This window comes from Dama dama, chromosome 12 (genome assembly GCF_033118175.1).
Source record: "Dama dama isolate Ldn47 chromosome 12, ASM3311817v1, whole genome shotgun sequence".
NCBI lineage: Eukaryota > Metazoa > Chordata > Mammalia > Artiodactyla > Cervidae > Dama > Dama dama.
The window spans coordinates 88,950,521-88,973,593 of NC_083692.1; the positions used below are offsets into that span (position 1 = coordinate 88,950,521).

Here is a 23,073-nt window from a genome sequence, read left to right on the forward strand (position 1 = left end):
TTTCTCTTTCTCTAGCATTGTGACTTCTTTATAAGTAAATATAGTAACCAGAAGAATCCACACTGTGTGTCCCTTTACAAGCTGGCAAGTCCTGACGGTGACCCAACCTGCAAAACAAAAGAATTCTGGGCCACTATCTTGGATTCAGCAGGTACTCATTTTCCTGAACCCAATCTTAAGTAAGATTAGTACATTAGTACTCTACACCTGTGTCGTAGGTCCACATTTCCTGAACAGAGTCTTCCCACCTCTCACCACTGCCTGTCCTTCGGCTGCTGATTGATCCCATCCCTCCTACTCTATCAATTATCAAATAAGGCTGGTTACCTCCTACTCCAGGCAGGAGCAAACTGGAAGGCCTTTTTGAAAATAAGATTAAAATAATCAAGATAACAGCTAGGAAGTGATTTATTCACATGTTTGGATGATTTCCCAGGTAAACAACTGAACTCGAACGTCATATAGACTGAACTAGTAACACTCTTGAGCAGGGAAGCTGCAGCTTTAAGGAATACCCAGCTGATAGCTTTCTTAAACTTCTACCAGCACTTGCAATGGCCATCTTAATAGAAGATAAATCCTCATTTTGTATGGGAGTGAAGAGCACTGTGATTACCTGAATTTAAAATGCTTGATTTCTTAAATATAAACAGTGGACTAATATTTTATATTTTCTAACTCATTTTATACCCAAATCCTTTTTTCTGTTAGGTATTTTCACCCATAAATATCTCCTAAAGGGTTAAGAAATTAGTGCAAAACCACAAGGTATGGGTATGTTCTGATGTCCACAATTAGAATTGCTAATACGCTGATCTCTGCTTCGACTGGAACATCATCCAGTATACATAGACTCAGGAGAGGTCTGTGTAGCTTTGTAAAATCAAACACTGATCATGATTTTTTTTTCTGGGTTCTGATTAGGCTTATTCTCTAATGATCATAAAGAAATGTTTTTTGAGCACCTGCTGTGAGCAAGTTAAGTTAATTCATGCTTTCAGTTTCTCATCAGGTATATGGCTTAACCATCGATAAGTTATACAAGCTGAGTGCAAAGTATTTGTGTTCTGCATGTAAATACCTCCTGGGCTCCAAGGATTATTGATAATACTTTGTGTCTGCTTCTGAAATAGATAATTTGATATGTTCATTAGATTTCCTTTCTTAAATATATCCATTTGTGTTTAATTTCTTGCTTATCATCTAAAGGAGAGATAGTTAGTTATTAGGGTAGTGGGTTTATGGTATTTTTTCCTTGCTCTCAGATTGCCAAGCTCCCATAAGAACTTTACAGAATGTGTTACCTCCTCCAGGTCCTCTTCCTGACTATACCCCTCCAGAAATTTTTTCTTTTGAAAGCACTACTGGATTTACATTGTATGGGATGCTGTACAAACCTCATGATCTACAACCTGGAAAGAAATACCCCACTGTGCTGTTTATATATGGTGGTCCTCAGGTAGGCATATTTATGTACATATGTGTATGTGTTTTTATTTTCTTCTTTTTAGATAATTTGTTATTTAAATGTCTGGTCAGTTGTTTAAGATTTGAGCATTGCTGAGCCTCTGCTATTACTGACTGTGGCTTATGCCCTTCTTACCCAGTTTAGGAGTTTAGGAAGCTGGGTTTTGTTAGGTAGCAAATTTGAAAATCAGTGTCACTTTCCTTTTTTTGGCCATGATGCTTTGCTGGTGGGATCTTAGTTCCCCAACCAGGGATTGAACCAGGGCCCTTGGCAGTGAAAGTGCAGAGTCTTAACCACTGGCTGCTGCTAAGTCGCTTCAGTCATGTCCGACTCTGTGCGACCCCATGGACGGCAGCCCACCAGGCTGCCCCGTCCCTGGGATTCTCCAGGCAAGAACACTGGAGTGGTTGCCATTTCCTTCTCCAATGCATGAAAGTGAAAAGTGAAAGTGAAGTTGCTCAGTTGTGTCCGACTCTTAGCGACCCCATGGACTGCAGCCTACCAGGCTCCTCCGACCATGGGATTTTCCAGGCAAGAGTACTGGAGTGGGTTGCCGTTGCCTTCTCGGAATGCCTGGGAATTCCCTCAATGTCAATTTCTTAATTCACGGTGAGGACTATAACTGTCATGGGGAATGTAATAGTCATGTCGGTTAGTAAATATGTTGTATTCTAGGTAGAGAACTTGTTTGGAAAATGATATTAAATAATTAAATGTCTTGGTTATAAAAGAGTCTTAACAGATATTTTTGAAACCTTTGGTATCCTAATGAATTCCCCCTCTTCATTCTAAGGCCAGATCTCTCAAGCAAGCTATAATACTTATCAGCTAGTTAAGGCAGCTGCTGGAGAAGGAGATGGCAGCCTATTCCAGTACTCTTGCCTGGAGAATCCTGTGCACAGAGGAGCCTGGTGGGCTGCTGTCATAGGGTCTCACAGAGTCGGACACGACTGAAGCGACTTAGCATGCATGCATGCATTGGAGAGGAAATGGCACCCCACTCCAGTATTCTTGCCTGGAGAATCCCAGGGACAGAGGAGCCTGGTGGGCTGCCGTCTGTGGGGTTGCACAGAGTCGGACACGACTGAAGTGACTTAGCAGCAGCAGCAAGGCAGCTGCTAAATGGCACGAGTCCACATGTCACACAGCTTTTACATAGAGAAGCTGGAATTTAAACCCAGGGCTTCCCACTGGAAAAAAATAAATAAATAAAAAATAAATAAATAAACCCAGGGCTTCCCAGGTGGAATTAGTGGTAAAGAATCTGCCTGCCAATGCAGGAGACCCAAGACATGCAGTTTGATCCCTGGGTTGGAAAGATCCCCTTGAAGAGGACATGGCAACCCACTCTAGTATTCTTGCCTGGAGAACCCCATGGACAGAGGAACCTGGTGGGCTACAGTCCATGGGGTCGCAAAGAGTCAGACGTAACTGAAGCAGCTTAATACCCCACATACTATTCTTCAGCACTGCAAGTTTACACCTTGATTTTCTTTTTTTTCTGCATTAAATATTAGCATGTGAATATTAAGGAAATTTTACTATCAGAGTAAAGTGTTTTGGGTAGGTTAGTTGGTTAACTGGTAATTTTTTTTTAAAGTTTAATCTTGGTTATATACCTCACATTGAGTCCCTAAAGAAGTTAGAAGTACACTATTTTTGTCCTGATATAACTCTCTCTCTTTTTTAAGGTTAATTTATTTTTGATGGTGCTGGGTCTCTGTTGCTGCACTCAGGCCTTCTGTAGGTCTGGCCAGCAGGGGCTCCTCTTTGTTGCGGTTGCGCAGGCTTCTGGCTGTGATGGCTCCTCTCGCCGCAGAGCACAGGTCTAGGTGCGCGGGCTTCCCAGCTTCAGGAATCGCAGCTCCTGGGCTCTGGAGCACAGGCTGAGGAGTTGTGGCACATGGACTTGCACCATGGCATGTGGGATCTTCCCAGACCAGGGATTGAACCTGTGACTCCTGCATTGGCAGATGGATTCCTATCTACTGTACCATCACGGAGGTCCAATTACAGCTCTAGAATTCAGTAAATACCCTATTTCATAGTTACATCCAGTTATTCAGATCTGGAAGTGTATCTAGGTGTCAAGTTATCCAAAACATAAAAGGTAGCTACATAAGCCATAACATCTCAGCAATGATGATCATATATCAACTTAAATCACTTTGCCATTGTTTAATGTGTTTTACAAACAAAACGTGATTTGCATTTACATAGTAGTTATCTACACATAAATTATGAAAGAGTTAAATGAAACTTCTCTTAAAAACTTGGAAGCCAGATCTTTGTGAACTTAAAGGTATAATATAAAGAAATTCAGAGAAATTACAGGACATTCTTAAAAGCTTTACATGTTCTTTTATTTAAGAAGGATGTTTCTTCTTCCCAATGAAGAAATGATATATGAGATATGTGAAAAACATACTATAAAAACTAGCTGGTTATCTAGATTTTTAAGACTAAAGGACTCCTTATATTAGTGAAGTGAAGTGAAGTTGCTCAGTCATGTCCGACTCTGTGACCCCATGGACTGTAGCCTGCCAAACTCCTCAGTTCATGGGATTTTCCAGGCAAGAGTTCTGGAGTGGGTTGCCATTTCCTTCTCCAGGGGATCTTCCCGACCCAGGGATTGAACCTGGGTCTCCCATATTGTAGGCAGACGCTTTACCAGGGAATCCCCCCTTATATTAGTAATTAAGTTTAAAAAGTCTAAGCCATATGAAAAGATAGTGTCACTAATCATTAGGGAAATGCAAATCAAAACCACAATGAGATAGCACTTCATACCCTTTAGAATAGCTCTTTTTTCTAATAAAAGGGAAAATAATAAATGTTGGTGAGGATGTAGAAAAATTGGAACTCTACTTTGCTGATGGGAATGTAAAATGATGCAGCTGCTGTGAAAAACAATATAGCAGTACTTCAAAAATTTACACATAGAGTTAAAGTCTGATCCAGCAATCCCATCAGGCCACACACCCAAAGGGATTGAAAGCAAAGACTCAGATACGTGTTTGAGTTACAAGTATGCAGTGTCAATTGCAACATCATTCACAATAGCCAAAAGATGGAAGCAACCCCAGGGTCCATTGATAGACGAATGGGTAAACAAAATGTGATATATAAAGGAATATTATGCAGCCTTTAAAAAGGTTGAAATTCTGACTTATGCTACATGGATGAACCTTGAGGACATTATGCTAAGTGAAGTAAGCCAGGCACAAAAGGATAAATATTGTATTATTCCACTGGTGTGAGATACCCAGAAGAAGCAAATTCATAGAGATAGAAAGTAGAATAGAACTTGTCAGGGGCTGGGGGAGGGATAGGAAATTATTGTTTAAAGATTTGAAGTTTCTGTTTGAGATGATGAAAAGGCTCTGTAAATCAGTAGTGGTGGTGGTTGTACAACAGTGTGAATGTACTTAATACCACTAAAATAGAGCTGTTTGTTTCTCAACGTGTTTTTTGGATGCATTCAAATTTGGTGAGCCCACAGGAAAATCTGGTATTCAGTCTGCAGGGAGATTTCACTCTTAAGACTTTGAGTGATAGAATCGGTTGGCACTTCAACCCATTGGGAGATCATTCATCCTTGTGTTTGATAATAATTTTGATTAGTTATGAGAGACTCCTTAATGTAAGACCAGATCTTTCTACTAGCCCACAGTAACCTTGCAAAATTTGATTAAATCCTAAAAGTGATCCAAGCCTTTTTTTTTTTTCTTCCCTTGGTAGGTATTCAGATCAAAGTGGGAGTCTTTTTAAATAGGAACAGTGTCTCAATTCATAACATGAAAGGAATTACTTCCTGATTAAATTTGCAATGCCTGCAGTAGGATATAAGTGAAACCAAGGAAAGCAACAAATAATTCTATTTGAAGTTAAGGCTTATTGCTTTAAACTTTTTATTGATAACAGTAGTGTTGTTTAAAAATGTTTATTTAACAAATACTTATGATACTTCCTATGTGTCGGACACTGTTCTGCAAACATAAATGCATAAGAGAGGTTAAAATAGCAGAATACAGGTTTTAAAGAATTGATACTGAAGAAAACTTTCGAATTCTTGGTGCTAAAGGGCATTGTGTTTAAGTACCTTCTTCTAAGAAGAAGCAGGCCTTGAGGCTGCAAAGGCAGAAATACTGGCTCTGGGGGAAAATGTTCTTATCAGGCAACTGAGGCCATCTTTGGTGATTTACAGCAGGCAAAGAAGTGAGTTAATTTTCTTACATGTTTGTATTTGTGTTCTTCTAGGCTTACTACTTCTTTTTGCAGCTACCTTCCTTTAAAAACAAGCACCTTTGCCCACCAAACACCTCTTCCCAAGGTAGAAAGGAAAACCATCATTCTCTATTTTTCATTTATTCATTCAGCAAATAGTCACTGAGCACCTATTATGTACCAAGCAGTATTCTAGGCAAAGAGGATAACCACAGTGAACAAGTCAGACTAATGCCCCACCCTCATGAAGATTAATGAGGAAAATAAGATAAATTATGTAACTTCATATAATGGAAGTGTTAATGAATAATTGTTGAGAAGGGAGATAACAAAGTGACTAAAATGAGGGTTCTGATCGGAAGGTCAGGGAAGCTCTCGAGGTTGCAGAGGATGAGAAGGGATGAGCCATGTTAAAATTGCTGAAGGAAGAGCATTCCAGACTGAGGGAAGAGTAAGTCTCAAGGTCCTGGGGTTAGAACCAACTCGATATAGTTGGTAGGAAGACTAGAATACAGTGCTCAAGGGGGAGAAATGGTGTGAGATGAGGTGAGAGAATAGCCAAGGACTAAGTAATGTAGGGTCTCGAAGGCAGTGGTAAGGAGTTTAGATCTTACTCTGATCTAAATGCCCTGCCATTAGAAGGAGCCAAGATATAAAGTCATACCTGATTTACATTTTTAAAACATTGTTCTGTTACTGTGAGAATAGACTATATGGAGGACAAGTATAGAAACAGAAAGACCTGTTTGGCAGTTGTTACAGTGGTAACTAAACATCCAGAAGTTCAAAAGGAAGATTTTTTTGTACACGCCCACCTCCAGTCTAGCCCAGTAAATGATCAGTAGATGTTTATTGAGTGAAGATAGCGTCAATTCTTATTTTAATTCCTGACTAACTTGGTTTTCCCAATTGTTTCCACCAGAGAATGCGTTCTCAATTTTGCCAGAATCCATTTTTTGTTTATTATCTGTCTTTGTTGTTGCGGTTTAGTCCCCCAGTTGTGTCTGACTCTTTGCGACCCCATGGATTGCAGCACGCCAGGCCTCCCTGTCCCTCACCATCTCCTGGAGTTTGCCCAAGTTCATGTTCATTGTATTGGTGATGCCTTCCAGCCGTCTCTTCCTCTGATACCCTCTTCTCCTTCTGCCCTCAATCTTTCCCAGCATCAGGGACTTTTCCAGTGAGTCATCTGTTCGCGTCAAATGGCCAGAATACTGGAGCTTCAGCTTCAGTCCTTCCAGTGAATATTCAGGGTTGATCTTCCTTAAGATTGACTGGTTTGTCCCAGCTTCTGGCACCAAGAAACGGAACAAAACAAAAGATTGGTTTGATCTCTTGCTGTCCAAGGGTCTTCTCCAGCACCACAGTTGAAGGCATCAGTTCTTTGGCATTGTACCTTCTTTATGGTCCAGCTCTCACAATCGTACGTGACCCCTGGGAAGACCATAGCCTTGACTGTACGGACCTTTGTCGGCAGAGTAATGTCCCTGCTTTTCAACACGCTGTCTAGGTTTGTCATAGCTTTCCTGCCAAGAAGCAACTGTCTTATGGTTTCATGGCTGCAGTCACCATCTGCAGTGATTTTGGAGCCCAAGAAGAGGAAATCTGTCACTACTTCCACCTTTTCCCCTTCTGTTTACCATGCAGTAATGGGTCTGGATGCCATTATCTTAGTTTTTTAAATATTTAATCTTAAGCCAGCTCTTATACTCTCCTCCTTCACCCTCATCAAGAGGCTCTTTAGTTCCTCTTTGCTCTTAGGGTCCACCAAAACCTTAAGCTTCTGTCGTTTTTTGCCCATTAGTTAAAGTCTTCTTTTCACTGGAGAGTTTACTTCTGTTGAAGCACTAAACTGCATTTAACTTCTCAGTCATTTTGAAGTATAGTTTCTAGGGTGCTAAAGTTTTTTAAGAATTATCTTACCTTTTGCACTGATCTGTGTAACAGGAAAAAGTAAGCTAACTGGTCACAGTATTTTATTAAAGTACTTAAGTTTTCCCTCTACTGGTCAGAGACAATCCCGGAAGATACAACTAGGGAGAAAAAAAAATGGTCCTGTTCGTCATTTGAAGGGTGCATTTCTTTCTCAAGGTAGAAGTAATCATTTTAGTAACTTTTTTTATGGAATAGACTAAATCATTTATCTTATAGTAGTTAATATCTAGATTATAATTTTGAAGTCTGTAATTGTTCATTAATCCTCTGAACTTTGCATGTGAAGTTAAGAAAGAAAAGAAATAACATAAACATGAAAAGATTTAAGTTAATTTAAAAATATATCAGGGAAGGGGAAAGAGGGAGTTTAAACAGTGACCATAAAAAAAAAAATCTGCATTATGCAAGATGAATAAGTTCTAGAGATCTGCTGTGCAAAATTGTCCTCTATGATTAACAAAACAGTATTGTACACTTAAATTTTTAGGAGGGTGCATTTTATGTGTTCTTGCCACAAGAAAATAATTTCATTTTATAGGCAAAATAATATTTAAAATGTAAGCTTTCTGTTTTTAGCAGCATCCTGCCTCTCTAATTTGCTTTTGTGTGCTACCATAGAATACATTTCACTGAAGTTGTCCTTCTTCCTCAGGTGCAGTTGGTGAATAATCGGTTTAAAGGAGTGAAGTACTTCCGACTGAACACCCTGGCCTCTCTGGGCTATGTGGTTGTGGTGATAGACAACAGGGGGTCCTGTCACCGAGGGCTTAAATTTGAAGGCGCCTTTAAGTATAAAATGGTGTGTGAGCATACCAGCGTTTCTCTTTTACAGACGTTTGCATTTTTTGGTGCTTTGTTTGATGTGAAACCCCAGAGACAGAAACGGGGGAAGGGGCTGTGCGTTAGTGTGCACCTGCACATGTGTGAGCCTGTGTCTGGGGGTGGGGGGGAAGGTGCCACCCGATGCTCACTAGGCTATTCCACCCTACCTATGTGTAGCTTTGTGGAGCTGAGATAGAGCCACTTTTACATAGAAACCCCCTCTCTTTCTATTTTTTATGTCCAGTTTAGCCAGAAGGCATCACATTTAGTTTTCAGCATCCTGTACACTATTAAGAGGAATAATTGAGATTTGTTCTGTCCTCTGTGAAGAGAGAAACCAACTGGTTAGTGCCTTCCTTGTGACAAGCCTCTTTCTCTCTACAGGAAGCTTTAAATGCTACCTTTTAGAGATGCCCAATGTCCTTTCTGCTGCTTTGGGAAATGATGAGAATCCGATGTTCCTTTTGCACAGTAAGGCAGTTACTGTGTTTGCCAGTGTATTGGACATGCTGAGTAAGACATGGGGATTTTCTCCCACAGCCAGTTCTTTGACCTTATGTTGTATTCTCATGTAAGTTTTTGTTTTTATTTTTGTTTTTGGCTCAGTGAAGTGAGATTGTGTGCACTGGCAGGCCTAGTAATACAGATAGGGTGGTGGTGATAGGAATTAGGACTATATAGGACTTTAAAGAAATTTTATGTTCAATTCCTAGAGGTATATAATGGGGAAAGAGGAGGACAAGACCTTAAGAGTGATTCCTTCCACTTTATTGCATTCAATTTAAAGAGAAGTAAAATTAGTCATCCACCTAAGGGGGCTAATTTTTCATCTTTGGGTATAGGAAGGCTTGTTACAAGGAAGATGCTGACCTCTTAGCAGACAACAGAACAAATGGAAATGGGAAATACCCATATGACAAAGGACATTTTGGGTTGCAGTAGGAAAGAACTTTGTGACTAAGGGGTAACTAAACTCTAGGACAGGCTAGCAACAGAAGCTATAGACTCCTATCTCTAAGTAGAGTTAAAAATTTTTTTTCCAAGCCACAGAATCTCAATCAATAATAAGTTCTTTTGTAAAAAATAAAAAACCACAGGTGTTTTTAGTAAGAACTTCTGTCAGCTTTCAAAACACTCTTATAATGAGATTTTTATTTTATCAGAATCAGTGAAATGTTCTCCCTTTTTTGACAGGGTCAAATAGAAATTGACGATCAAGTGGAAGGACTCCAGTATCTTGCCTCTCAATATGATTTCATTGACTTAGATCGTGTGGGCATCCATGGCTGGTCCTATGGAGGATACCTGTCCCTAATGGCGTTAATGCAGAGGTCAGATATCTTCAGGGTATGTGATTTCCTATGGTATTTCTTTTGCAATAAGGGTAGAATTTTCTATAAATTGAGATACAAGAAAAGAACCAATTTTCTGAAGTTGACAGTATTATGAAATGTTAGGGTTTGTGTGTTTAACAGCCATGAGAAATAATAGACTTGTCAACTTGTGGGATATATATTTATATTTCTTTATCTGTATATATCTGTATAAAATACTTGTCAGCTTGATTAGTTATTAGCTATTAACAGACGTATGCCAGATATTACGGGAGATAGTCATGATTAGTAAAACCCACATTCGTATTGGGTTGTGCTTATTTGTTTAATTATTGGGCTACAACCTCTGAGGGCAGGGATCTATCTGCCCTATACTGTATCCTCAGAGCCAAGCACAATGCTTGGCGCATAGTAGGTCCTAAGTAAATCTGTACCAGATGAATAAACTACTAAATATATAAGCAGTGATTACAAATTTATAAACAACCTCTTAGAAAAATATGTTAGAAAAAAGATGCTAAAAACTGTTAAGAAAATGGAAATAATGAGTAGCGTTTTTTTATTTCATTAACATGATTTTTACAGTGGAAATTATTTATTTTTAGAAATAAAAGTGATAGGGTTTTTGTATATTCAGATAATCTTTGTTTATAATAACCACAGAACGAACTCTGAATACTGCCATAATTTCCCCAGGCTTGCAAGAAAGTAATTACTTGTCAAGAAAGTAATTACAATATTTAAATATAAAACTGTGTGGGAGCCTTAAAATGAGACAAGTGTTTAGTACGTAAATATATTTCATTCATTGTTTTAAATTCTGTACTGCCAACAGAAGCTAAAAACACAAAAAGGAAGAAAATGACTGCTCTTCCTATGCAAAGCCGACACTTGTCCCGTATTTTTCCTCAGCTTACACTGAGGCGCTCACATGCTCTAGTTCACCTCCTCGTCTAGTGGAGACTCTTGTGTTTATGTTTCATCCGGCCCAGGTTAAGGCTTTAGTGTGTGGCGCCTCTGGAACATGAAGCTAGCTGACTCATTAAGTATCAGGTTCTTGACCTTGGCATTCCCCTTTGATTTTCTGAGTTGCCTGAGACCATAATTGTGAGGCTAAAGCCTAAAGATAATTTTAGCCTATAAATTTGCAGTTACAGACTCTCAGTGTTAACCATTCTTTTCTGAACCACACTTGACTGTCACTGTTATCTTATGTAGGTTGCTATTGCTGGGGCCCCAGTCACTCTGTGGATCTTCTATGATACAGGCTACACGGAACGTTATATGGGTCACCCTGACCAGAATGAACAGGGCTATTACTTAGGATCTGTGGCCATGCAAGCAGAAAAATTCCCCTCTGAGTAAGTTCAAGCTTTAAAATTAAAATTATAAATTTAAAATAGTATTTTTTAAGATTGTCTTTAATAATAAGGAAAGCTACAAATATGACAAAAATAAAACTAAAATTTTATGGATTACTGGAAGGCATGGCTGTTTTCTTAAAGCTGAATTATAGGCCAGTTCATATAATTTGGGTTTTTTAGCAAGTTATATATGAAGCAATTGCTGAAGTGCTAAAAGAAGCTTATTAATTAAGTATACCACTGTTTCCCTGGAGGAGGGCATGGCAACCCATTCCAGTATCCTTGCCTAGAGAATGTCCGTGGACAGAGGAGCCTGGCGGGCTACAGTCCATGGGGTCGCAAAGAGTTGGACACGACTGAGCAACTAACCACAGCACAGCACCGCTGTTTCCCAGTGGAGAAAATCCCACTGCTGCTTACATGTATTTTACAAAGAGCACATGTGATTGTTCTTTTTCTAGGGACATGCTATAATTATTGATGTATGCTAATATCTTAATAGGAAATTGAACACATGATTTACTTTTTTTCATTACATGTAGCATCTGGTTAATATATTACTAATTTAATGTTGAAATGTTGAATCCTTATTCTAACATTACAGTATAAGGAAGTTATTATAGTAGGTTATGGTTAGTTTTAACAAGTTTAGTAGTTTTCCCAAATACTCTATTTTACCTCATCCTCTGATATTTCCATTTCTCCAGACCAAATCGTTTACTACTCTTACATGGGTTCTTGGATGAGAATGTTCATTTTGCACACACCAGTATATTACTGAGTTTTTTAGTGAGGGCTGGAAAGCCATATGATTTACAGGTGAGTTCTTTTAATTTTCTGATTAAAATAGTCATCATTCATGATTGGTTACTTTGGAATATAATAAACGATGGAATGAAGTTGAATTTTCAGCTGTGGCCACTCTCTGCCTAAGAGAACTGAAATAATAGGCATAGTTAGCAGTGCCTCTAGCTGGATAAAAGTTAAGATTCTGTTGAAGTCAGGATGAAGATTGGCCTGTCCGATTACATGACTTGTGTATCTGTATCTGCTTTCAGTTTGTAATCGTGGACAAGATGACAGGAGTCCATTCACTATCCTCCTTTGCTTTTCTTCTTCCCCTTGGAAGGGTGAGGAAATGCTACTTGATTTCATTGTTGTAAAGGATTTTTAGGACCTGAATATATGGTCTTTTAATTTTCTTCTATTTTATATTGACACTGGGGCAGAAACCAAAAGTTACCCACCTCCATTGCTCCATTATTAAAAAAAAAAAAGCTTTTAAGAGAAACTGTTCTTCCTTTTCTTCCTTGTTTCTACTCCTTACATGGATTATATGCTCGTAAGAAATGAAAAATATTACTTTTCCTTCTTTTATGTTTCAGTTGACATTTATGTAGGTAAACTATGAGATATTTAGCTATAACATCAGTTTTCAAGGGTCTCAGGACCCTTTTATATACCAAAAAGTTTTTGTTTACATGAGTTATGTCTATGAGTATTGCTGTTATATTGACTAAGAAAATCTTAAAATATTTATTTAGTTAACAGTGATAAACTATTATTACATGTTAGCACAGACCACATTTTTTTTATGGGTGAAAAACAATTTAAAGTTTACTGAGAAAGTATTGTCTTAAATATTTGTAATATATAGCTTAATAAGAAATACACCTCAGTGCTCATATCTACTTCCATGTATAGTCTGTTGTGAAATGTTGTTTTGGCTAAAGTAGATGAAGAAATTTTGGCCTCACAAAATACCTAGCTAAGAAATGGAAGTAATATTTTAGCTTTTTCAGATTATAATGGCTATTCTTTGTTGCTACACTAAAACTGGACAAATGGTAGTTTGTTGAAGGTTAGTTATAGTGTGGAATCCGAAGCCATATCTGTAAACTTTTCATGCTCTGTTATAGTCTGCTGGATGGATCTTGTACTTCAGATGCATCTTTTATCCATGCATTGGTCATCTGGAAAACACTGGTTCACTTCTAAGTGTTGACTTATTTCATCATACAATATTTTTAAAATCACATACATTAATACTACCACTGATAAAAAAAAAAAAAAAATACTACCACTGATCCCAACAGTAAGTCTTCCAGGTATTGGGAAACTCATGAAATAGTAGTGGTAGATGCAAGTTTTCCAAAATTCTAATTTTCACTTAAAATCTTGAAATTTATCACTAGCAACAGATACTGTCAATGTTGACTTTGAAGTAGCCAGCTCACATTATTTTTGAGAAAATGTTTGCCAAGTAGTCAAGTCTGAATCACCATAGATGTCTTTTTTTCAAGTGAGAAAACAGAGTTCCATTTATAAGTTCAGTTTTAAAAACCCTGGCAATCCAGTGGTTAAGACGCCACACTTCCAGTGCAGGGGGCGTGGGTTCGATCCCCGGTTGGGGACTTAAGAGCTTGCATGCCTCAAGGCACAGATAAAAGAAAGAAAACTCAGTTGTACAAGTCTTTTCCTTCAGACATCCTGTAGCAGAAGTGCATTATGCATTCTGCCCATTTTATCACCACAGAATATAAAAAGACCTCTAATCAAGGGTTGCAATTTAATAAAATTCTAAATTTTACTTCTACTTAAATGAAGCTGGCATTTTTCCTTATTTACTAAAGTGTATGTCACTGATTTGATTCATGCTAAGGCACCAGCAGTTTATCCACCATTGCCTTTCATTATCAGTGCAGATGCCAACACAGTGAATAAAGCCTTATTCTTTAATGTCTTAGTTTTGTTCTGAAAGTAGTTTTGACCCTGTGTATCCCTTGAAAGGGTTTCTGAAGACTCCAGGAGTCTGCAAACCACACTTGGAGAACCATTGATCCCTTCTGTAAGCTTAGTAGTACACAGGGAATTACAAAAAGAAGAGGGACTTCCGGTGGTTCAGTCAGTGGTTGAGATGTCCACTTCCAGTGCAGGGGGCGTGGGTTCCTACCTCGCACAGGAACTAAGAGCCTGTGCATCGTGGGGTGTGGCCAAAAAAGTTTTTTTTAATAATATTAAAAAATTAAAGGAGAGGGCTCTTTACATTGGAGGTGTGTATGCAGTATCTTGGAGAAGCTCTACTCCATGTTACTAATCCTGTTGAAAATCTCTGGAAAGCTTTGGAAGGAGATACTAAGTTCTTATTTTTTGTATTTTGATTTTGTTGTTTTTTAAGATCTATCCTCAGGAGAGACACAGCATAAGGGTTCCTGAATCTGGAGAACATTATGAACTGCATCTTTTGCACTACCTTCAAGAAAACCTTGGATCACGTATTGCTGCTCTGAAAGTGATATAATTTTGACCTGTGTAGAACTCTGGTATACACTGGCTGTTTAACCAAATGAGGAAGTTTAAATTTAATCAATAGAGAATTGATCATCACATTTTGGTACTTGCCACATAACATCTACTTCTGAAAGTATATCTGGTGCCATGCAGGTGTTTACAGCTTGTGGGTAGTAATCTAATACCTTAACCATACACACACACAATTGAATGACACATGTTTCTACGGGACCCAGCAATACCTTGAGAATCACTGAAAGAAATAAGACATTAGCACCATGTATTCATGCTACCTTATTTTCATTTTTAATAACATTATGAAACCTCATGGACTTAGTGTATTTTTACAGTATACTTCTGAGTTTGTTAAAATATGATGATATTAGTGATTGGCTTGGTTCAATTCCAGAATCTCTGACTAGTTACAGATTTGATAGCACTTAAATGTAATTGAATAGCTTCTGCTTCATTGCTTGGGGTGTATCCAGCATGTTATAAACTAATCACTATTAAACCTATGACTTAACCAATCATTAATGATTGTTCAAGGTTAAGTTAGTGGCCTCCTAAAGACACTTACTTTGTTTCATTCAAACTCTGACCAGTTTTTAGCCAATTTAAATTGTATCTAGTATAAATGGTTCTCTTTGATGATATGACCCAGTGGGTTTTTCTTTTCACATAAAGACAAGTAACTGTATATGTAGCATGATTATAATATTGATAATTAGAGGCAGGAAAATTTTAATCAGATAATTAGAGCTTAAATATTTGCAGGCAGTTCCTTTCCCTTTGGGGAAAAAAAAAAAAAATACACATTCACTCGTATTCTTCAGAAAATTTAGTGGTGCCATTTTCCATTGGGTATTTCCACGTTGAAATGTTCCAGAGTTTTAGGGCAGTGGAAGGGAATTTTGGTGGAGTCGGGGAGACCAGGGTGTGGAGAATGGCAAGGAGAGTAGAAGGCAAGGGACTACTTAAGAACTAAGCAGAAGCATAATCTGACCAAAAATACTCATGAAAAAGTTTAAGAATTGAAATTTAAACTCCTAGAATATTAGCTGAGGAAACCAGAATTAAGAAATCACTCTCTTGCCAACAGTTACAGACTAACATTATTCAGGGGAAGAAAAGCTGCTTACAGTTACTTTTACATTTCTAATTCTAATTTTTTGTTATTTTCTTCTTAATTTTGGAAGCCTTACAAATTGAAACTTTCTCTAACCTTTATAAATTATTTGAGCATCATTTAAATATTGTGATCTTAAAATACAGAGGTTTCCAGACAACCTCTTTACTATAAACTGATCCCCAGCCAGCCATGACTCTCTTTTTCAGTGTTCAAAGCTGATAAGCGATTTCTTGAATTGTCATGACATTTTCCTGATTGAGCCCTAGCGCTTGACTATTACAGGAGCTCATGGCGCTGATTGGTGCTGATTGGGATCTGTCACCCTAGAATCATAGGTGCTAGCTGGGTCACATTGGAGCTAGTGTCAGAGAAGGCACCCAAGAGTTTGACCCTTTTTAGCACAAGCCTCAATGTTTGGAAAGTCGTTATCAGTACTTCCAAACAGTGTTCCAAAAGAAAAAAATTTTACTCTCTCTCACCATTACAGAGTGAATAGATTCCTATCCTAGAGAGCACAGCCTCCATTAGTAAGGATAGCTGTGCTTGAGATGTGGACTTCATCTTTGAGGGCCACGTGGGAGGTGGGAGAGGTCCAGAGATGGCAGGGTGACCTGGTGGTTCTGTCCGTGGAGGGGGATTGGGTTTTGCTGTTTTTGTATTTATACTGTATTATAGATACCACACTTTTCCCTATGACTGTATATGTATTGATTTTCTTGTTTATGATATTTTCCCATGCTGAGATATGTTTATATTCTTTTCAATGTTAAATTAAATTGATTTGGGTAATATTCTTCCCCAAAAAAGTATTTTCCCCCATGACTAAAGTTTGTATCTGATTACTGAAGATGATTTTTGTTTGTGGACCTAGTTGGCCTCCGAGGATATATCCTTATATAACATGCAAAGTAGAAATGGTATACAGTAGCTTTTAGACAGCTGTTCATTTGAAACCTCTTACCCAGCATAGCTATGTTTTCAAAATGACATCTCGTATTTTACCAAAACAAACCTTAAAGGAACCTCATGGACTCTCAGATTCACAGGTATTTTCCTTTTGCATCTTGCCATCTGCTTTCCTCTCATCACAAGGAATGTTTCTGTTATCATTCCCTGTCAGTCAGTCAAAGGCCATTCTCCTTCTATAGAGGGGGGAAATACCTGACTGAATTTGCATGCAGAAAGACAACTTGACTGAATTTGATTTTTAAAATCAATGTGAAAAACATAGTCAATTCAGGCAATCTGTAGAAACCTCACTAAAACTATTTGTACCCTGTGTACGGGCAACAAACTAAAAGTCAAAATATAGCAGCAATTTTAGTGAGAACCAAAAACGCTAGGTTAAACACCAAGGGGGAGTTTTGCAAGTTTGATCATTGAGTGCACTTGAACAACCATCAGGTAGGTATGGTTGCTTGTGTGTTGAGCAGTGAGATTCTTGAACCTCACTCTTAGAAATTTGGATTTGGTTGATTAAGTGGAGACCAGGAATCTATATTTCTAACAAGTGTTCCAGGTGACTCTTTAAAGCAAGTCATTTGTGGGGCTATTTTAAGAAGTAGGACTGAGTTGGATTAAGAAAATAATAGGTGATTTTTACACTGGACTGATTTTCAAGAACCTAAAACAATAGTCAAGATAGCTCCTCATACAATAATTATTGGCCATTTTTTCACTCTGAAAGAAGCAGAAGGTATCATTAACTGTATCTCCCCTTGGTCTGGAGATTAATTTTGGAATGAAGGTTTTTCCCTCTTGCTATTCCTGGCTTGTTTCCAGTGCCTCATACATAAGAGGAAGAAGTCACAATGCATGCATGATTTTTCAAAAGAATGAGGTAATAGATACTGATGCTTACTTTTACTTGTTTTATTTCTTAAAGAAAAGTGTATCCCACCTCTCTGTAACATTGTTCTCTCTTTAGGTGGAATGATTCCTATGAGATCTCTCATTATAGAATTACAGAACTTTCAAGCTATTATATCTTTGATATAATCTGATGTTCTCATTTTTTAGAGGAGGAACCTCCATATAGAGAGGAGAAAATACGCCCATGGCCACACAGCCCCTTAGTTAGTGCTCCATCCAGATATTCCAACTCATGGTAGTTAAATGATATGTAGAAAAGGCAAATTTTTAAAGAAGTATTTATTAATATATTCCTATGAAACATTTTAAAGATAACATAAAATGGTTAATTTTTCCATTCTGAAGTAAATGCTAAGCATGCTTATTAATGAAGCAGTACTTCTAATTAGTATATGACATTCTGAAGTTAATTAAAATTGTTACACTCAACGTGTCTTCCTCGGTGTAGTGGGAGGCTGGGGGCTTGGGATATAAAGTGCTTGTTTAAGCCTAGGAACCCAAATTAGAGCCATTTAAAGTAAGCAAAGCAACATGGCCATATCTAAACTAAGATACGGAAGCTGAGTGTCCGTTCCCAGCAGACATAGGAGACTTTTCTGACTTTCACCTTCCCACAGCCCAACCTCGCCTATCCATCTTGCAGCCTAAAATGTGGAGGCATGTTAGTGCAAGGTGCTGGCTCCAGTTTTTTCTTACTTTGTCAAAAGACAGTTCTAGGTAATCATTTAAGAAGTCCCTCACAGAGAGAGAGAAGTAGTGTTTGTATGTTTGTTTTTAAATAACCCAAATACAAATTTATGTTGTATTCAGCACAATTGGAATTTAGGTCTTTAATTTTAGAACATAAAGTGCCTGCTGTTTTAAGCATTGACTTGTATAAAAAGAACTGCATGTCTCACTCCAGTAAGTTTATGGGTTTTCTCATTTTCAGCTACATGGCTTTTAATCATGTAAAGTGAAACATTAGTTTTGTTGCATTTTATTACAGGTTCTTTGTTGCAATAAAGATGCTGCTAAAATTAATTGATGTAAATGTCCCTTTTTTGCCCATTCCACATTTGTACATGCTTGCCTTGACTAGTGGCAACCGTGACTGGTTAAAACACACAAACAAGATCATGTGCTTGCAGTGGAGAATGGAGACTGCAAGGTGATTGATTACATGTGGTTTCTAGTATAGATACTAACCAAAGATACATCCAGGCTTCCTTGATAGTTCAGTTGGTAAAGAATCTGCCTGCAATGCAGGAGACCCTGGTTCAATTCCTGGGTCAGGAAGATCCCCTGGAGAAGGGATAGGCTACCCACTGCAGTATTCTTGGGCTTCCCTTGTGGCTCAGCTGGTAAAGAATCCGCCTGCAGTGCAGGAGACCTGGGTTTGATTCCTGGGTTGGGAAGATCCCCTGGAGAAGGGAGAAGCTACCCACTTCAGTATTCTGGCCTGGAGAATTCTATGGACTGAGCAACTTTCACTTTAAAAGATGCATCCACACACAGAAGGAGGTGTGCTTTGTATGTGTAAGTGGTTCCCAACACCCAGAGCTGGTACTGCAAGGGTGGGCGATGCTTGGAGCCAGTGAGTAGCATCTCCTCCCTGAGCAGCTGGCAGTTTCTCTGGAATACCTCTTGGAGTTGACAGTGGTTTCTGCGTGCTCCCTAGGAAGTTACAAGGGAGTTCAGTGTAGTACTTTCCTCAGAGATTTCTTTGGCAATTCTCTGGGCTTTAGAGGCTGAACTAGAGAAAGGGTGGAGGAAAGCAGCAGATGAACCCTTCTAAAAATAGTAAATTTGGATTTGTCTCATAATTCTTCCAGAACAGACCTTCAGTTTGGATTCTATAGCCCTCTGAAGTTGTATGCAAAACACTGCATGAATGAGTGGAGGTGCATTCTGGGGAACAGGGCTTTGGCATCAGATTCTCAAAGGGATAATGTTTTTTGTTTTGTTTTGTTTTAATGCTATGTTCTATATTAAGGTCTTTAAACTTTTATATATAAAAATTTAGAAATAAAAGATTAAACATCATACTGCCATAGACCTATCCTTTTTACCTCATGATGTATTAAAAAAAAGAAAGAAAAAAAGATTTATAAATGACTCGGATAAATTAAGGTACACTGGATTAACCTGTTGAGGTTACTTTTAGCCAGAAATGATCAGCCAGACCCACCCAAACTAAAAAGATTTAATGCCTCAGCATACATAGAATTTATGGCACTCCAGGTGAGAAACTTATAGACTGGGATCTCTTTAATTTAGCCAGGATTATTGCTAATCAAAAATCAGTTTTCAGCCTGGCCATAGTCATCCCACAAAGATGGCTGGCGGTGCGGACTTGCCAGAGGCTCTTGGGCTCCAGGGTCCTGTCAGGGCAAGCGTATGATGGCCCTCTGGCCTGACCTCACCCACGCAGTGATTATGAGAAATAAGGATTGATCCCTTGGTGCTTTGGAGGGGAGCAGAGTTTAAACAACTGCAGTATAAGGATCTCATAACCATAATTTTATTTGGGGCTTGGAGCAGTTTGGGGAATTAGCAGGATTTAAATAATCAGCCTAGTTCTGTCCACAGATATGGTGCCCTGGCCATGCCACCCTGAATAGGGGTGAGCTCTCACTGAAATGGATTACATGGGGTCAACTCTGACACGGGGAATGAGATTTCAGAGTTTGTGTGCTCCTTACTGAAAGATACACCTTCTAAATTGGCTCCCTACTTGAGTTCTTGAAATAGAAGTTTGGGAACAGGACAGTTGTCCTTAGCCAGTTTCAGGAATCCACTCCCTGCCACGCCCCCACCTGCACTTCTTCCCTGGAAAAGCGCTCTGCGGAAGGGCATAGTTTAGTGTTCTTCTCAGACTTCCCTGGTGGCTCAGATGGTAAAGAACCTGCCTACAATGCAGTTCGATCCCTGGGTTGGAAAGATCCCCTAGAAAAGGAAGTGGCAACCCACTTCAGTATTCCTGCCTGGAGAATCCCACGGACAGAGGAGCCTGGCGGGCTACAGTCCCTGGGGTCGCAAAGAGTTTGATGTGACTGAGTGACTAACACTAGCACTTTTAGCTTTCTTCTCACAAGTGACAGTTATTTGCAGGAAGGTCGTCTGGCCAGTAGGTTCTGGAAACCACGGTGCTCTTCTGTGAGATGGACTCTGCATGTTGGCTTGGTTTCTGGGCACGTGTATGGCCGTAGTGCTATCCCTCAGCAGGCATGTGAATGCCACCCTCTCTACTTAATGCACTTGGGTACTTAATGGTGTGTTGCCGGCCAGGTAATTGTTTGTCGTTGTCTCCGCTGTCCGTCCTCATTCCTGTCTCTGCTTCTGCCTTAGTCTAGGACCTGTAATGTCATGCTGGGTTGGAGGAGAAAGTAAAGATAAAGAATTCCACCTGGAGATGGAAATGGCAGCCCACTCCAGTGTTCTTGCCTGGGAAATCCCATGGACAGAGGGGCCTGGCAGGCTACAGTCCATGGGGTCGCAAAGAGTCGGACATGGCTTAGCAACTAAAACAACAAAATAACAAGTGGCATCTGAAGTTTCTACACCCAAGGTCATCTGTGAGAAGAGATCTGACGTTTCACTGGTCCCCTCATATGGAGTCAAGTGTTGATAAAAAAAAAGCATTAAGGATGCTTTAGGACTGCCCATCACTCAGAGGGCAACTATCCATATTCCAGGCTCTGAGTTCTTTGCTTTTGTAAAACCGTATAGACTATTAGCTATTTGAAGTGAGTGTGTAATTGTTCAGAACATGTGGGTTTCATGTATTTGAGCTCCTGTCCAGTTGCTGTCAGTTTTTCTGCTGCTGCCAACTTGTGACTGATGAACAACTAGGATCTCTTGTTCTTTGATTTCAGGGGCTGTTCCAGGACTTATCAGTAACTTGATTATTATAAGGTGCTAAGTATGTTGGTAACCATATTGCAATACATCTCAAGGAAAGGGTTCAGATTTTTATTTTTAAAATATTTTCATTTCCTTCTCTTTTGAATTTTATATCCATGTATCCACTCAGGCACACCTAGCCTATAGATGGGGATATTTATTATGAAATGGGCATTTTTTGGAAGAGAATATTTTGCTTGAAAGGCAAAGGACTGAAAGAGATTTGTAAGTTGTTGATTTTGTTACTTCATACTGGAACTTTTAAGAAGTTTTCATCAAAGTTTTGTTTTCTACTTAAAAAAAAGTGACTTTCTTCAAAGAAGGAGAAATGTCGTATGACATCGCTTATAGGTGGAATCTAAAAAGAAATGATACGAAGAACCTACTTACAAGACAGAGACCCACAGCCTTTGAAAATGATCTTATGGTGGCCAGGGGAAAGAAATAGTTAGGGAGTTTGGGATTGACACATGCCCACGGCTATATTTAAAATGGATAACCAGCAAGGACCTACAGTATAGCACATGAAACTCTGCTCAATGTTACGTGGCAGAGCCTGAATGGGAGGGGAGTTTGGGGGAGAGTGGATACATTTATATGTGTGGCTGAGTCCCTTCCATGTTTTGAAAATGGCACAACATTGTTAATTGGTTTATACCCCAATACAAAATAAAAAGTTAAAAAGAGTTCCAAGTGACTTCAAAGAAGCAGTTCACAGCTTCACTCAGCAAACATAGTAACAATCATGTGCCAGGCCTGTGTAGACCATGAGGAAACAAAGATGAAGAGGACACAGCCCTTGCCCTCAATAGGTTCTCAGGACCAACTTCACCTCCCACATCAACTAGTACACTAGGCAGAACACTGCCACCTTCTTAAAGGCATGATAAATTCACATCTTCTCACTCCTGTCCCTAATCAAATCCAAGTTGTACTCGACACTCAAAGCCCTGTGTCACCTCACATTCCCTCACGTGGTCTCTTCTCTCACCCACAAGCATCTGGAAAGTTTCCTCTTTTCTTCTTTTAATTAGTAGAACACATGCTTTGAGGCCAGACCCAGGTTCCTCTTGGTACCCTACAGACCTTATATGAGAGTCTCCCAACTGACATAGGTGATATTGCAAGATGGTACCAGCATCAGCTTTGGAGCCTGGCTTCAACCCTTGCCTCTGCTGCTTGCTATCTTTATGGGCTTGTGCATGTTTACATAACACTCTGATCCTTGGTTTCCTTAAGTGAGAAGTAGGAATAGTAGCAGAGCCCTCGTCAGTGGGTTATTGTGAGGATTAAATTCGTTTAATATACAAGAAGGCACTTGGTGCCTGGCATGCAATAAAAGTGCTCAATAAAAATTATCTTAGATTTAGCACTTTATTTTATACCATACTGTTTGCCTCTGATTTTGTTTCTGCACTTAGATTGGAGACTGTTAGGCTAGGCACTGTATTATACTTGGTTAACTCTCCCCATCATACCTACTATAGTCAGGTAGGAATCACTTATTAGATACTTGAATACCAAAAAATTTTTAATGAAAAAATTATTTTGACCTCGCCTATATGGGATCATCTAATTGATAGGTTATAGGTTCCTGAATACCCGTCCACCAATCTATTTGTAAGACTGCAAAAGGAAATTCTCCCCAGATTTAAGCTTTTAAGACTCCTCTGAAATGGCATTGGAATTTCTATTCTTTGTCCCCCACTGAGGCTTTAGGTCTGGTGGAGGGATACTTCTGAG

The 23,073-nt window shown here is 39.0% G+C and overlaps 1 protein-coding gene across 4 annotated transcripts in view; it reads left to right on the top strand.

Moving 5' to 3' along the window:
* DPP8 (dipeptidyl peptidase 8) overlaps window positions 1-16,420 on the top strand; it is a 53,648-nt gene extending 37,228 nt beyond the window's left edge. For 3 of the 4 annotated variants that reach the window (XM_061158035.1, XM_061158036.1, XM_061158037.1), the window contains exons 15-21: window positions 16-151; window positions 1,314-1,459; window positions 8,283-8,429; window positions 9,647-9,799; window positions 11,005-11,147; window positions 11,858-11,969; window positions 14,329-16,420. In XM_061158035.1, coding sequence (XP_061014018.1) covers window positions 16-151; window positions 1,314-1,459; window positions 8,283-8,429; window positions 9,647-9,799; window positions 11,005-11,147; window positions 11,858-11,969; window positions 14,329-14,451 — 960 coding nt within the window. In that variant the 3' untranslated portion in view covers window positions 14,452-16,420. Of the gene's footprint in view, window positions 1-15; window positions 152-1,313; window positions 1,460-8,282; window positions 8,430-8,836; window positions 8,996-9,646; window positions 9,800-11,004; window positions 11,148-11,857; window positions 11,970-14,328 lie in introns of those variants that run through there. The other variant, XM_061158038.1, reaches the window with a different exon arrangement.
* The last annotated feature ends 6,653 nt before the right edge of the window (window positions 16,421-23,073 follow it).